Here is a 17,063-nt window from a genome sequence, read left to right as displayed (position 1 = left end):
AGAGACCAGCTGGTGGTGTTCTGCTGTGCAAATAAGTCTACTTTTGTAAAAACTAGCAGAATACTCCCTGTACCACATCTGGACGGATCTTTTACTCGTGGGGTACCCTCTGTGCAGAGAAGATCCAGGATGCCATCCTTCAGTCTTATGAATAGGGGGCACAACCCCCATAACATTTTGCGCCTCTTTTTGACGGATGCATCCCCCTGTTTAAAACTGGCAAAGTCAGGGTGATTTAACCTTTTGTGGTCCTATGTCGGACACTACACTTTTCCCTTTCCAGTCCGAAAAGACGTAAAGCACAGGTCTCTAGTCATTTTTTCTCCGGAAAAATATGAGAAAATCTTTCAATGGCCAGGTGAGACTGATAGGAGCCAAATGAAGCCAAAAAAAAAAAAAAAAAAAGGGCGTATCCGATAGCCCCATGCACCACAGAGAAAACACGGACACAAAGAAAGGAGATAGCTGCTCCTGCGTCCAGGGCTCAAAGAATATCAGACATCTGCAGAGCTTTTTGAAATGTTATAGTAATAAAACAATGACTTGGATCGCATTACTGAGGAGTTTGGTGATAAAACAAGTGATCAGGAGAGGATTTATCAGTATGCATGTCTATATTTTCTATGTGAAAAATATGGCAAACAAGGGGTGGGGCTTGGCTGGAGATGCAGTACTGATGTCCTTTTGCCATACAGTGCCTTTTAACCCTGTTTCACTCAAATAAAAAAATATTTTAAACAGCGTGTGTGAAAATAAATTGGACCTGACGCACATGACAAGCGCTGAATAAATGGACCGCTAAGGGTTAAGTGAAGGCATTAGTTGTGGTAACTAAGCCTCCAATAAGTGTGCTCCCTAAAAAACGCCAACTTCTAGTTTTTGTTGCAGCTCCCAGAGAAGGCTTCATGCAGAGGGAAACCAAAAGGATACAAGTTTAAAAGAAGGAAGGAGACACCCCTGTGCGTGTCACATGTATAGTTTTGTTTCTCTTACCAAGGAGATTACTGCAGTCAGTTCCCAGAAACTGCTGAAATAGCTGTGCTGTTAGCCTGGCCCCTATCTAGAAGACACACGACATAGCTGATGGTTTGTGGCCATCCCCTCCCATGTGGAATACACTCCAGGATGCACTCTTCCCGAGTGTGTATACAACTGTGTCTCCAGGAATACAGAGTACGCTGTAGAGAGCGGGGCTATTTCCTTGTAGAACAATATGCCCCTGTCCTCTGGGATGTGCTACTATTTCTATCACCATGGTGAGTGCTGAGAATGTGGATGTCTTCATGTGAAAAACTTGCCTAAAGTGATGACATTCGTCACAGACCTGACGTTAGTGTCAAAAGTATAACATGTAGCCTCCAGGTAAATCGAGGTGACATACTTACCCTCCGCTGCATGGCCAGTTATATACTGCTAGTGTAGATGTCTACCAGGCAGCAGACAGCTTTTCCCCTAGCTTGTGTTGATATCAGATGACATACAGGTTATAGTTATAAACATGTGTCATCTAGAGGTGGTGCAGTCCTTCAGATAGTTGTCAATCCTCTTGTCCACACAATCTGGTGTGGAAGACCATGGGGGTGCACCCACAGCTGGTGTACCAGAATAGAATTCAGTTTAGGTTGTTAAACAAGTAAACCTACCCTTTAAGATGCTATTGGCATTGACAGGATTAAATCCTTAAAACAGCATTAGCCTATCTGTATGCAAATGATTTACCAATATAGCCCACTGTGTCTCCAGACTGCCGTCAGAAGCTATTTATTTATTTATTTTTAAAGATGCCACAGGAATCACTCGCCTATTTAGGTATGGGTATTGGTGTTAGAAAGAATGATAGCCTTCAAAACAGCCAGATCATATCTGTATGCAGCTATTTACCATATAGTGCACTGGGCCTCCAGACAGCCTCATAGAAAGGGGAACCCTTCAGAGGCTTTCTTATCCTTTGCATCAATGACGTGTGGACTTCCTCATACTACGTAAGAATTCTAAATATTTCAATGAAGTTTATATTGTTAAAAAACATCAGGAACACACCAATCAAAACAATTTCACTGCGGCCCAAGCCGATAGATACTGAAATGCTGCCCAGCATTAAAAAAAAAAAAAAAAAAAAAAAAAAAAGTATCTATGGTTTTGATTAACGTAGATTATGTCTTCAAAGCACAGGCATTATCAGAGAGCATACTAAATTGCTTTACATAACCAAGAATGCTTGCTGACCCGAAAAGATCAGCTTGCGCACCCCTCAAACAATATCACACAGTATTTACAAACTTTTCTGATTCTAGTTTGAGGGTTGTGGTTACCACTGGTAATGTTACAGTTTTTAGGTAGGAGATCCCTAAATTACTTAGACATTTCTAAAGAAATGAATGTGAATTTTAAAACTTGTATTTTTTTTTTTTTTCACATTCAAACTAGGTAAATCGTTGGATAGATATATGCCTTAAAGCCTGGAATTAATGCATTAAAACATTTTTTTTTTTTTTTTTTTTCATTTATCTACACATCCTAACCCACAACTTCCATGTGAAAAAAATATTCTAGAAATTTGTAGAAAATTAATTAAATAAAAACTGAAATAGCTTGGTTGGATAAGTGTCCACCCCCCTTTGTAATTAGCTCAGGTGTAACCAGTCCCCTTCAAAATTACACCCAAAGTTAAATGGCCTCCACCTGTGTTAAATTGTAGTGATTCACATGATTTCAGGATAAATTCAGCAGTTCCTGTATGTTCCCTCTGCTGGGTAGTGCATTTCAAAGCAAAGACTTTCACCAAGTGCATTCAAAAGAACGCTGGGACAAAGTGACCGCTAACCATGAGCACCATGTCTATCAGAAAGCCTGATTAACTAAATCAGAACATGGACACAAAGTCTCAGTGACGACTCTTCCAAGAAATTGCTCATGTTTCTGGGACAAAGTTTATTGTGCCTCGAAAACACACCTTTATAAAAAGACTTTTATAAAAAGGGATTGATTTTAAAGCTTGTTTCTAGCTGATTTCCACCAAAAAAATAAGATGTGACATATCAGAAAGCCTGATTAACTAAATCAGAGCCAACATGGACACAAAGTCTCAGTGACGACTCTTCCAAGAAATTGCTCATGTTTCGCATGTTCAAATTTGGATCCAATTTTATTGTGCCTCGAAAACACACCTTTATAAAAAGACTTTTATAAAAAGGGATTGATTTTAAAGATTGTTTCTAGGGATTTCCACCAAAAAAATAAGATGATGACATATAAGAGGTCCACTTGAGCTGGAGTGACCCATAAGAAATCAGAAGATAAAAAAAATAAACAAACCTCGGGTGAAAACCCTCTCTGTTGGAAAACCAAAAGCAGGATTCCCAATTCCTACACTTCTACAGGAACAGAAGTTCTACACAGTAACAGGACTGTACAGATCACCCAAACCTTTAAACACACAGCGCTCTAATGTAGTGCAACAAAACTAACAAAGAAATGAGCTGAATAATTAAAAAAACAAAACAAACAAACAAAAAACCTCAAAAACGATTAAAACCTCCTGGTTTCATTTCACAGAATATATAAAAGAGGTTAGTTTTAAAACATTTCCCATGTAAATGGCAAGTTACCTGTGGAGGACTGAGCGTTGACATCAGCACCATGAACCAGAAGCAGTTTAACAATGTCCACATATCCCCCACTCGCTGCAGCCATTAAAGGGGTGATGTCTCCCTTGATCCCCCGATCCTCCACATTTGCATGCATAGCAAGCAGAACCTAATAAGAGAACAAACTTGCTTAGTACTGGGTGCAGTGTCAGCCTGTCACATGTGTTAAACGGGTTTCAGAATTGGAAATCCAACAACACACTAGTGTGGAGGGAGTGTGAGCCCAGTGGTCAGAGCAGCAGGCTGTACCCAGAGCTGAATCTCTGATTTATTTGGCCAAGTAACTTCACATTCACGAACCCTGTACTGCCCAATTTCACGTCGGTAGGCACCCCCATGAGAATAATTAATTACTACCAAGAGGTAAAACAGATTTGGATAAATATGTTTTTGCCCAAAAAATTTAAAGTCGAGGAAAGGGCGGACTGTATAGTCTTACATGTAGGGCCTGTTTTTCCACTGTGGGCAAATTTCCCATATAAGCATTTACTATGGCGAGGGCAATTTGCCAGTGTTTTGCCCATAGGGGAAAATATAGGCTGTAGTGTTTTGGTGCATCTTATTTGCCACAAAATTAAATAAAAAAAAACCCGGGGACAAGGATCGGCTGAACTGTTTACAGTATTATTAACTACATTAACCGGTGAACTATTAGACACGTTACAAACATATATTCAAGATACAATGAAGACTTACTTGTGCAAGTTCATAATAGCCAGCTGAACAGGCCAAGCAGAGCAGACTCTCGCCCTCCTCTGTGTGTTCGTTTACACTTCTTCCTTCATCTAGTAATTTACGGACAGCATTCACATCCCCGTCTGAGCAGGCCTCTGCCAAACTACGGCTAAAAATAACCAAACTACTAAAATTACTGGGATTGTGCTGGTGAATTTAAAAACCTCGAAAGTAAAAAATACACCTTAATTACACAAGCAATTCAGCCAAGTTTATTTATTTATTTTTTAGCTTTTTGGATTTCATAATCCTACATAATGCAAATTAACTAGTTGATGGTATCAATATTTCTTTAAAACATTTTCTACAATTATTTGGCAACTTTTGGAAACAACCATAACCTGGGACACTCCATGAAAAAAACTTGGTTTCAAAACCGCATTTATGCCAAACAGATGAAGGACATGTAATATGTATTAAACTTCTTGTTGCCCAGACAATTCTTATTTTTTTAAGTTTTAAATGGTACAGCAGTACAACGGAATAACTAAATTTGTATATTTCCACCTAGCTAAAATAGCAATAGTTATGGAAGCAATTTTACAAAAAATGCCTTCTCCAGTGCACTGAAGGTAGTACCGGCCGAAACATTTGTCTGCTTGACATAGTTTCTTATAGATTTACTTTTGAATTATTTTGATTATTTGAAGGTATGGATGCTAATCAAAAGAGAAAAACATTATACATTTAAAAAAGGGACGTGGGTTGTATATGTTTCAGGATTGTCATTTACATTCAAATTGGTCCGTTTTGTCTTACCTGTCCTCAGAACTGCTTGTTAAAACAGCGAGTCAGGGGTTAAAACACTGAAATCACAAAACAATGACCTAAATAAAGACAAGACACAAAAAATACATACTTGTCTGCTTGCCCAGCATTTAGTGTGTTTTCTGCTCTCATCCGAGTCAATGCAGCAGCAGCTTCATCCAGTGCACAGCTGACAGAGGAGGTCAATCTCCGGAGCACTTCTGGATCTGCGAAGGCTTTACCATCGGCAGTCGATAATTTACCAATTCCTTTTGTTATGTTCAGCAATCATGTTAGTATGAACATCACACATGTAAAAGCAAAAACACACAAAAAAAAAAAAAAAAAAAAAACAGCTTGGGTTAATTGCATACCATGCACAGTTAGTCAAATAAAAACTGGCAATCTGAATTATGCCAACCCCCCCATACAGTCCTCAATTACCAAGACACAAGCTATTTTTCATACCTCACCTCTACTAACACTTCAAGTTAAATATTTCTCCTACAGGTTGGCACAGGTACCCAGCTCAGATCACTAACCCAATTTAACAACTGCCAGTTGTGACAAAACTGTTTACATGTTTGTAGCAGTGCTGCTCATCATTACCAACGCTAACAAGGCTGCAGGAACACTTGACAGGCCTCAAGGGGAAAGGTATGTGTCTTCTATGCAATTCATTTATAACAAGAAATTCGTTTTATATTTTTGCAGACTAAAAGGACAGAATGCCATCGGTTTCAGACTATTTACTTTGTTCATTAAGAGGGAAAAAAAATGCATCAGAAAGCATATTCATCCCCACTGTACACATTTAGGCCTTACCAACTAGATCCCTCCGTAAGTCTTGAATTTTATTCAATGTCTACAAAAGGAAGTCCAAGTGTTTTTACCCATATTCATGGGTAACTTACACTACCCAGTTTACTTACACTATACCATTTAAGGATAGTTGTTTTTTCTAGGGCTGGACAAAGTGCACATTTTGACCTTTAAAGGTTCGGAACACATTATCGAAGGAAGTTTCGAACCTTCGATGGTACTTAATTTACTGGTGACTTCACCATAGCTACTTGTTTATATTTGATTGAAAATTAATTTTACAGGTAATCTATATAAATGGAATAAAACATTGACATGTAGATTAAATAATACATTACAGAACAGTCATCATTTTTATAATTTAAATAAAAATGCACATTGTTAATTTCCACGTAATTGATGCTGCTTGCAATATATACAGTAAGCTTGCACTGCAATATATACAGTAACCTTGCATTGCAGCAGCACCAACTGCAGCTAACTTAGGCAAAACAAAGCTTTATTTAACAATCACCGTTCCAAGCAGCTTATCAGTCACATTTTACTACTACTAAAAACATTAATAGTACCAATAATAGTATGACCTTACGCTTGTCAAATGACCCCAGAGATTGGTTATACCACCATGACTTTTTTTTTTTTTTTTTTTTCGTCTGGGCATTCATCAAAAAAGTCCCAAGCAGTAGAGGGGTTTCGAGACATTTCTGTCAATACAGCTTACGCTATACAACATTTTGCTGTCTCTGGAGGTCACAAGCTGGTGGGGGAGGGGCAGACGGTGCTCAGTTTTTTAAATTAAAATTATTAGTGTTAGCATATATTTTGTATGTTTCAAACATATTCTATCACAGCACTTCTTACACTGTCTTGTACACTCAGCACATTTTACTGAAGTAATACCGCCACTAGAGGTACCCGCCAATTGCTTTGGATATCGTACCCTGCTCCATAAACGGCAGCGGCACCATGTAGAGTTGCAATACGTATAACAATCTGGTAAACTTTTGTTTACGTAATATGCGTTATACAAATCAAAACATAGAATTTTGCCTGCAAGTGACATCTGATGTGTGATTTATAGTATTCACACACTGTCAAACAGTTTGTCAACAGGAAGAAAAAAAAGTGCATGAATGGTGTCTGACTAACCTTCAAAAGTTTAAAACAATCTCTGAATCCCTAGCTATCGAATGAACCTTCAAAACACCAACCTAGTTTTTTAGCTGTGCGAGTGCAACAAGAGCCGTTACTGTATGCATGGTACAGCTGTGCATTATTTTGTTTGACTTTTTGTAAATAAGTTTAGAATTGTTTTATTTTTTCTCTTCTTTAATATAATAAAAGGACAAAGAAGAGAAACTTGGTAGAAATTGTGTGTTTGAGTGTGTGAGTTAAGTGTACCATATCAGCAGTTTATGTCCATTTGCTTCAAATTGTCAACAAGGACTGCTTGGTACCCAATTGGGGATTTAAACCCCGGTTCAGAGCAGCAATGAGAGAGATTTCTTGAAAAGCCGGGAAGCAGTGTTTGCACAAGACTGCAAGCTCTGGAGTTTAATGCCATCTGTGAAACATCTAACAGCATGGTTTACTGACATCTATAGTGTGGGGCAGTATGTCAGTGTCCTCCCTCCAACCTGCGTTGTCATATCTTGATGGTCTGCTTACAGACCGTGTTGGTTTGTGTCTGTATACAGTGAGGATGGGAGCAACATGGATTACAGGAAGTGCAGTATTCCTTTGATTCAGAAACTACTTACTTTTAAGAACATCTGGCTTTTGTTAGTTTTTGTTTTGTTATATGCATACTCTTAGGAGTTTGCTACTGTATTCTATAACATGCAGATAGAGTGATTACATGCATTATTTTCCCAACAGATGCCAAATTGCGCAAAGTCATTCTGACAGCATTTTCATTGGAGAAAATACATTCTTTGCTACAGGCAGATGGAGGGCGAGTATGATGGCAAAAAAACAAGCGGACTGGGATTTCATTAAAACTACGTCCTCTGGGATCCAATAATATAAACTTGCTGTCACACAGTCACTCAACAGTCAAGCTTCTCATACAGCCATCAAAATTGGAATTCAGCAAGGGGTCTGCGAGTGAACTGGTTATGCCAAGACCTTTGATCGTTACATTTGAAGACCTGATGCACAGAAGCAGCACATACCTGCAGCCTCAAGTAGGGCTTCCAGTCTTGCTTGTGTTTCTGGGTCTACTGTTCGTAAATCTGCGCCATCTGCAGCACTTGATAAGAGCAACTCTGATGCAGTTTTCAGCATGGGATTGTCCAGATCTTCCTGGTCCAAAATGAAAGATTCAACCTAAAATTAAAACAGGACAGACATTTATGAAATTCCAACAGCATCCATCCGAAGTCCAGAGTTCCAGGGTGATTTCCAGTGCTGTAAAACGCTCCAAGAAATCCAGCATCAAATGAACGCCTTAAGTGTTAAAATAATTAGTCAAATACAAAAGCAAAAGGTAAATCCTATATACTCGAACAGAAATATTTAACACTTCTGTAACTTCATATTGTAGCAAGAGCCCCCTCTGTTACTGGTGCAGACAATCGATTATAATTCTGATCGAATTAGATCGATGGCGTAATTGCATACAACGCAGGGACAAGTGTGTTATTAATTTTTTTCAGTAAGCATAAAAGCCATTATCAGACTTCAGGCAATCAAACAAAACACAGTTAGATATTTATTTTTTAAGTTTTAGTTTTTTCGGGAGATTAGGCGATCACATATACAAAGTGTGTCTGAAATCATACTAAAAATCGCCCAAGAGGTTGATAAATCCAAAAAGAGCCTAACATATTAACTGTAGTGAAATGTTAATAAGAGATAGTTCATGGATGTCACACAAATCAAAACGCATTTTACTGAAGCCCCTAGATACTGCACTGCATATGAAAAAGTATTTCAGTACCTATGGTTTCAATTACCATATACCATGGCTTTAAAGCAATACTGGAGAGCATACTAAATTGCTTAACCAAGAATGCCTACGGACCCAAAGGACCCAAAATTCAGAAGATGTTGAGGGGATGAGAGAAGGAGAACAACTTCACACTGATTCTAGTAAAGAATCTGATGTAGACGAGTCTGAACACCCAGCAAACAATAGTGTAAAATCAAAACCATACATGGTATTTATAAAATTGTTTGATCCTAGTTCCTGAGGGTTGTGGTTACCACTAGTTATGTTACAGTTTATGTAAAAGATCACAAAAGTTACACTGAAAAAAGGTAAATCATAGGGTATATTTCATCACAGTTAAAACATTCTTAATCTTCAGACCCTCACCTTTTCAGAAAGGCATAATACCGCACTTCAGTGGATAGTTGCACTGGCACAAGTCATGTCTGTCGGATGTCAAAAAGGTAAAATGGCAGGCAAGATATCACTGTGTATTAAAGTTGTTTTAAGGAAGTTATTGCATTTAAAAAAGAAGCAGCTCAGAGCTTGACTCACTATCGTTAAGAGCTTGCGCATGCGTATCATTCAATAGGAAAAGCCACGTAACACCCTGCGCGGCTCTGCTTATTTTTCTGCAAACCTGAGAGTCCCAACAAATCATGCATGCGTAAAGGACGCATACCTGAGAGCCCTGAAACACACCCACGTATTTATCTGTGCACTGGTGTGCAACCAATTGCTATATTTAGTTTTGGTAAAATTATTTTTTACAACACCTAACAATTAATAATTATAAATAATTATATGTTGGATACGCCATTCCAATATTTTATGGGAGGATGTGTGTTGATCTACAAGACCTGACCAAAAGGATCTAACATTTAAATCAAGAATAAAAACTAAGCCTCAATTGCAAACAGAGATGAAATTAGTTTTGTAATGTACACTATTTATTTATTGCACACAGAATAATTGCTTACCATAATATTACTTTAACAGCTGCAGAGTTTCTACAGCATCAATGAATTGAACAAAAAAGCCCAGTTTTTCACTGGTAACCCTAAAATTACATGGGTAGTGAGGGAAACTAAAGCTCTCATAGAAATTTGGTCAGACATCAAAAAGCCAAGCCAAACTGGACAAAACTCACAAAAATAGTTGGAGAACAGTGCAGTATTGCATAGTAGAATACTGCACTAGTCTCCTACTGCAAGCGTTCAACAAATGTATTAACTTATCAAAATGCTCCCCTTGTTACCATGCTTTCCTCCACAGCAACATGTAAGAATCTAAAACTTGCTACTGAAAACTGAAGCAATACTTCAACAGCTGCCATCTTTCAAAATAACTTGCAAGATATTGTAAACAGCTGATTCACAGACCATATAAAACAAACTGAGTGCACTTGCAAACGGCATTGCAGCACGTTTGTAATCAGTAAAAACCTGCATATAAAATACAGGGTTCCCTTTCAATTCGAAGATGGCCATCAAAATGTTATGGGATATACGCCTGCCTATTAATAGGTGTCACAAGCTCTTTCTATCAAAGCTGCCGATAGGCCCCCTCCCCTCTGTGACCCCCTTGGTCCCACCTATCGAGGGTAAATAACAGTCACACAGGGGAGCCTCACTCTCTGTTCGCTTCAAGATTGGTATGGTAAGAACCCTCTCTGTGTTGCATTGAGCCCTTTTTCTTCATAAAAAGCTCTGATTAGTTACTGCTAGTTCCCCTGCACTTCATGTTGAAAGCCAGCTTTGCCGCTTTTCCCGGAATCGGTAGCTTTAACTTGTAACCTTTTTTGTTCTGTTTACAAGTATGAGCACATGCTCGCTCCGCGTGTCAGACTGCTTCTCTCTGTCTGTACGTCTTAGTACAGTAAGTATTATTGTTAAGAACTGTGTGTGTTTTTTACCCTTTCTTACTTGGGAGAGTGCTGTTACTCCACAGGGCTGGGCTTTCCTTGTCCCCGCTGTCGAGTTAACCCACCAGCGGGCCGCAGGTCGGGCCTTGTTTTGATTGTAGCTGCGCGTCCCCATGCTTGCGCGAGTCCACTTATATGAAGGTTGAGGCAGTGCCGGAGTTCCCTGCTGTAGCGGCCCCTAGTTCCGAGGTTTCCTCGATTACTAACGCGCCACCACTGTTAGGGTCGGTGCCCGCGGCAGTGTACCTGCAGGTCACCTGGACATTGAATGCAGAGACACATCACTCCGTCTTTCGGCCGCATGACGTGGCTCCCCGAGCTCAACCCTTCACAGCTTTCCATGATTTTATGGAAGAGGTGTGTTCCTCCTGGAACCACCCAGCACTGGCTCAGTTGAGACATGGTTCTCCACTGGCCTCGCTGGAGGGGGCAGAGAAGCTGGGCCTGTTCCGCTGGACATGTACTGTGTCCTACATTTTATATTTTAAAACCTACATACTATATGAAAAACTATCTATGGGAAACTTATGTTATACAAAAGGATTATTGTTAGATTTCAAAATGTCAAGTTTTTCAATTTCAGTTTTTCATTAAGTATATGGAAAACTACAAAGCGATATGTAATTCCATATGTTAATGTAACATTATTTCACCAGGGTTAATTCGACTTCATGAATTAGTTAATTCTATTGGGTGAGGCAAAACCCCCCATATAAAATAGACTAAATAAAAACACTTGTTTGTTTATCAAAGTTGTTTTTCTGTCATCTATATGTAGGTGTATGAAATGAGCTATCAACTTGGCAAAGAAACATACAATACGTTGCTGAACACGAAGCCACTATCACTGAAGTAGGGCTGCTACGATTAAATCAAATCTATTTTTGTTGATTTCGTTACTCATTACATACATCGACAAATACGGGACGATCGACTAAATAATTTGATTTTTATAACGCGCACTGTTAATAACATAACAGTTGATCAACGAGACTGCACCAAACACACTGCCTTGCTATTTTTTTTCCTGCTCAAGTGTTAACTATCAACAGGCTTGTATCTCTGTAAATTGTGCACCTTTAATAAACCTGACTGTATTTAGTTTGCGTTTCTTTGAAGTTTGAAAATGAACCGTTAAACATAAGAATTTTTTTATTTTTTATTTTAATACACAAAAAAGGATTAAAGTATCATGTATTTTTCAAACCCGGCTGCGTGCCATCTGATTGATGACCTCATCTAGTCGATGTTAGTACAATCAGTGCCGCCAACAGCGGAGAAAAAAAAATGTACTACCCCTCGAATTGCATTGCAAGTTTTGACTAAACAGCAATGATAGGAGGGGGGGACAACATTGCCAGTGGGGTACACTTATCAATATTTTTTTCAAATGATTACATTGTATGTCCAATTAATCAATTGCTATTTGGAGGCTTAACTGACAGCCCTACACTGAATTGATAAATATACAGGGCATGAATTTAAGTTCATGAAGGGCAAGACAATATTGTCTTCGGTAAGCATGAAAATCCAGGGGCACCAAGGCAGTTCTAGGGGGCAAAGAGGCAAAACAAAAATCCAATCTAAGGGTACCAAGGCGATTTCGTACTCATTCATAAAACAACTAAAAAGATATACAACGAGCCTATAGTGTTCATTATAGTGGGACTCCTGCATGATCTGAAAAAAAAAAAAAAAAGGCTATATGGAAGTGAATATTTGTCAAACAAATAAAATGATAAAGGATGGATAAGGGCATCTGCTAAGCAATTAATAATATTTATAATAACAAACATTATTAATAAAACAATATAATAATTAACAACAATAAAGAAAGCTACATTTGAATTTATTGGGGGCCATAATACATTCTGCTGAATGGTTCAATTTGGACACTCGATTCAAGACAAAAAGGGGAATGCTGCTTTTGAGCATACATATTCGAACCCCTTTCATGAAAGCACACATTGCTAGTTAAAAAACAGAACTACTGTGTTTTTCGATTACTAAGTGTTCTATCCAACTCGTTTCATAACACGTCATAGCTACTAGCTCCTTGTGTAAGAATTTGAACAAAATTAATTATTATTTACTTACTGTGTTCATATTTAGAGTGGGTGTTTCAGAGGAATAACCCAGCAACGGTCACTGAAGTGTCCATATAAATTAGCAATTTATATACGTTGAAGTCCCAAAAGGAGTTATACAGCGTATTGCATGTTGCGTTTAAAAGTATTGTAATTTTAAGCATTGAATCAGATCTACTTATACCAAATACAGGGGCTCTCAAAAGTATTCACCCCCCTTTTCCACATTTTTTTTTGTTTTTACCACTGATCAACAAAAAAAGTGAAAGTGAAAAATAAAATCTACAAATTGTTCTAAATTAATTACAAATATAAAACAGAAAATAATTGATTGCATAAGTATTCACCCCCCCTTTGCTATGACACACCTAAATAAGCTCTGCTGCAACCAATTGTCTTTAGAAGTCACATAATTAGTTGAATGGAGTCCATCTGTGTGCAATTAAGGTGTTTCACATGATTTCAAGTTAAATGCACCTGTCTCTGGGAGGTCCCACAGTTGGTTAGTACATTTCCAAACAAAAATGACCATGAAGGAACATTCAAAGCAAATCTGGAATAAGGGTCTTCAAAAGCACCAATCAGGGGTAGGATATAAGAACATTTCCAAGGCATTGAACATCCCTCAGAGCACAGTAAAGTCCATTATTAAGAAATGGAGAGAATATGGCACAACTGTGAATCTGTCTAGAACAGGCCGTCCTCAAAAACCGAGTATCCGGGCGAGAAGGGCACTAGCCAAGGAGGCCACCAAGAGGCCTAGGGCAACTCTAAAGGAGTTACAGTCTTCCACAGCTGAGCCGGGAGACACTGCATACGTCAACAATAGCTAGGGTGCTTCACAAAATTGGCCTTTATGGAAGAGTGGCAAAAAGAAAGTCATTGTTGAAAAACGCTAGTTTGCCAGAAGGCATGTGGCAGACTCTGAGACCAAGTGGAAGAAGATTCTATGGTCTGATGAGACCAAAATAGAGCTTTTTGGACTCAACGCTAAGCGCTATGTTTGGCGCAAGCTTAACACCGCACATCATCCTGAGAACACCATCCCTACCGTGAAGCGTGTTGGTGGCAGCATCATGCTGTGGGGATGCTTCTCTGCATTAGGGCCTGGAAAGCTTGTGAAGATAGAGGGCAAAATGAATGCAGTAAAGTTCAGAGAAATCCTGGAGGAAAACCTGCTGAAGTCTGCAAGAGACTTGGGACATGCGAGAAGATTCATCTTCCAGCACAACAATGACCCCAAACATACAGCCAAAGCCACAATGGAGTGGCTTAAAAACAAAAAGGTCAATGTCCTGGAGTGGCCCAGTCAAAGCCCGGACCTCAATCCAATTGAGAATATGTGGAAAGAGTTGAAAATTGCTGTTCACCAAAGGTCCCCATCCAACTTGACGGAGCTTGAGCAATTTTGCAAAGAATGGGTAAAAATTGCAGTGCCCAGATGTGCAAAGCTGGTAGAGACTTATCCAGATAAACTCATGGCTATAATTGCTGCAGTCCTATGGAACATTCAGATTTATATACAGTGTGGTAATTTGCTCTATTCATTAATTAAAAAAAATTTTTTAGTGTACAGTGTAAATAAATAAACTGCTACTGGACCAAATTCTCACTACTTAAACATCTGAGAGGGGACTGGGAGGGGGTGAGATTTGTCGGTGAATAGCGGTTATTATTACTATTATTATTATTATTACTACTACTATTATTAGATGTTAGAATTGGGGAATGAATTGTTGTACACCCATTTCCTACCTGAACATCACTTCAATTCTAGAATGCTTAGCTGCCACCTTTGTTTTAATTCGCTGCTGGTTAGGCATTGCTCACGGTCGGGAAAACACACACAACTGTAGTGACGCTGCCACAGAACAACTCTGTAACTGAAATCCCTGGAACTTAAGCGCGGTCAAATTCAGCTCAGTCTTACAACTAACAGCACCCCTCCCACTGTTAGCTCTTTATTAACCAATGATACATCGTTCTCGTGGCTTAGCCCTGGGAGCCGTATAGTAAAAAGAATGGCAACAATAATACATCATAATTATGAGTCATTTTCTCGCAAGACTAGATTAGATGAGACAGAATTGAAATGTGACAGAATAAGCCAGCTGACGTTGAGCAAGTTTGTGAATGGGGTTGTAGATCAGGGTGTGCTGGTAACGGACACCAGCAGCAATGACGGCAGCCACGGAGGCAACTTTTGCCGCAAGTTTTTCAAATTTGGAGATGCACTGCAGCAAAATGGGTTGGGCAGCACGGCAATTGCCATCGGTGACGTTGGTTATTTCGCACCCTGAATATATCTATTTACTGTGTCAGCCAGTTATTTTGTAAAAATAGTAGTTAACTATAGCAAATGATAAAAAGGCAAAAAGCAGGTTCTCCCTCTCTCTCTTCATAACACCTGCCTTCACTCGCAGAAACACTGCAGCATGGCACGTTTAGGAAGTTAAAACATTAGATAACCGCTCAGCCAGGTAGTGTGTAGGTGTGGGAATTTTGAGTAAGATATTTGATTATACCAAGAATATAAATTCTGAATATCCGAGCACTCAACCTCTAATTACTCATAAGTGACACGTCCTTAGATTGTATCAGTAGCAACCACACACAGGGACACAAATACATCAACAGTAACAGCGAAGAAAAAAAAAGCATCTAATGTATTCGAAATAAAAAAATATTTAAACTGCAAGAAATGAATAAAACAGCAGAGATGTAACTATAAAATGCAGAACTTTATAAAAAAGGACCGTCAACTTTCAACTACATTTTTAAAACCCTCTGACAACTCGTACAAAACACACAACACTACAGCTTACTAATAAAGCATAACAAAATACGTTTGCTATAAAACATAACAAAAATGAGGATGTACTGTACAGGGATGTGCATTTTGGTACATTTTTATGAACGTTTAAATGCTATGCAGTGTCAATGTTTAAACCATATCTACATACACACACTCTTATATTACATTCTGATGTATACTGACCTAGTTAGTATTTTCCAAGTAAAGAAACCCTAAATAAGCAAACAACGTTTTAACATTACAAAGACTTAAACTACAAAGTCATTTTTTTTATTCATTTATTTTTTTTAAAACACACACTCAAAGTATATACAGTAATTTGTCGTGTATTCGCCCGTCACATGTACTCCGTAAGTTTATCCACTATGATCAAGCTCTTCAGCAATGTTGTCCTACACTGTGTTGGATATGCTCCGTGAGCTACCATTGCTGGTAGTGTCACATGAGCTGTTCAGTGCATTGACTTGATTTATACATAAATCCTGTTCGCCTGCAGAGCATGTTAACATCCGTCTTGATCTCCTACCTGTCACTCAGCAGCAAATGCATGCACCACAAGGCAGACAAACAAGGCTACTCTGGCACAAGCAACACCTTGTATCTTTCTAAAAAAGGGATTTATAAAAGCTTCCTAATAAAAGCTGAATCTCAAAACAAGAATTGGGTGAAATTATATATAAAAAATGCTACTTAAAAACAAGATTCATTTATCCAACTTTTTACATATCCGCCCTTACACTGGTCCCACCTCAGTCGGATACGCGATGGATACTGTATGGAAATGTTTATATTTAAAATCTCCTCTTCAATCAAACAATGGTTGTAATTAAAATTGTCAGTGGAGATATAAATACTTTCACTTCTGGAAAAGGGAGTTACCAGGAATTAATAGCAAGATTTTGGAACTGGAAAGCACACTGAGACCGATTAAAAAGTTTGTGGTCTTCGGGGTCCTCGAGTGGCTCACCTGGTAGAAGCGTAGAGTCGTGGTGCGCAGTGTGATGCAGCGCAGGTTCACGTCCTGGCTGTGCGAAGTAGGCCAGTCTTCGCTGGGGACTCCGAAGGGAGTGTCGCATTGGCTCAGGCCATAGGTGAGGGAGGTAAATCCAGCAGTGACTGTTTCTCCTCATCACTCTACTTCGAACCCTGCTGGCCAGGCGCCCAGTGAGCTCAGAGCGGGAAACTGCAGGGCTGCCCTTTGTCCTCCAGAGGTCAGTAGCTCACTGACATCTGCTCTCGAGTTCCTGGGTGAAAAAGGAATCTGGCTTGGTCGTGTGATCAGAGGACGCCCACTGAATTTTCGGTTCTCCTAAGCCATGTGAGGAATTACTGCGGTGAGGAGAAATAAGCGATT

The 17,063-nt window shown here is 39.0% G+C and overlaps 1 protein-coding gene across 7 annotated transcripts in view; it reads right to left on the bottom strand.

Annotated features, from left to right (window-relative positions):
• LOC121324180 (ankyrin repeat and KH domain-containing protein 1-like) overlaps positions 1-17,063 on the bottom strand; it is an 81,856-nt gene that overhangs the window by 51,903 nt on the left and 12,890 nt on the right. For 3 of the 7 annotated variants that reach the window (XM_041265743.1, XM_041265739.1, XM_041265744.1), the window contains exons 2-5: positions 8,126-8,279; positions 5,242-5,398; positions 4,344-4,506; positions 3,609-3,756 (exon numbers count right to left, since the gene is read on the bottom strand). In XM_041265743.1, coding sequence (XP_041121677.1) covers positions 3,609-3,756; positions 4,344-4,506; positions 5,242-5,398; positions 8,126-8,279 — 622 coding nt within the window. The remainder of the gene's footprint in view (positions 1-3,608; positions 3,757-4,343; positions 4,507-5,241; positions 5,399-8,125; positions 8,280-17,063) is intronic. The other 4 variants (XM_041265740.1, XM_041265746.1, XM_041265741.1 and 1 more) reach the window with 3 other exon arrangements.

Source organism: Polyodon spathula, chromosome 12, assembly GCF_017654505.1.
Source record: "Polyodon spathula isolate WHYD16114869_AA chromosome 12, ASM1765450v1, whole genome shotgun sequence".
Classification (NCBI taxonomy): domain Eukaryota; kingdom Metazoa; phylum Chordata; class Actinopteri; order Acipenseriformes; family Polyodontidae; genus Polyodon; species Polyodon spathula.
Note: the sequence above shows the minus strand (reverse complement) of the source record. Positions and strands in the feature narration are given on the sequence as shown.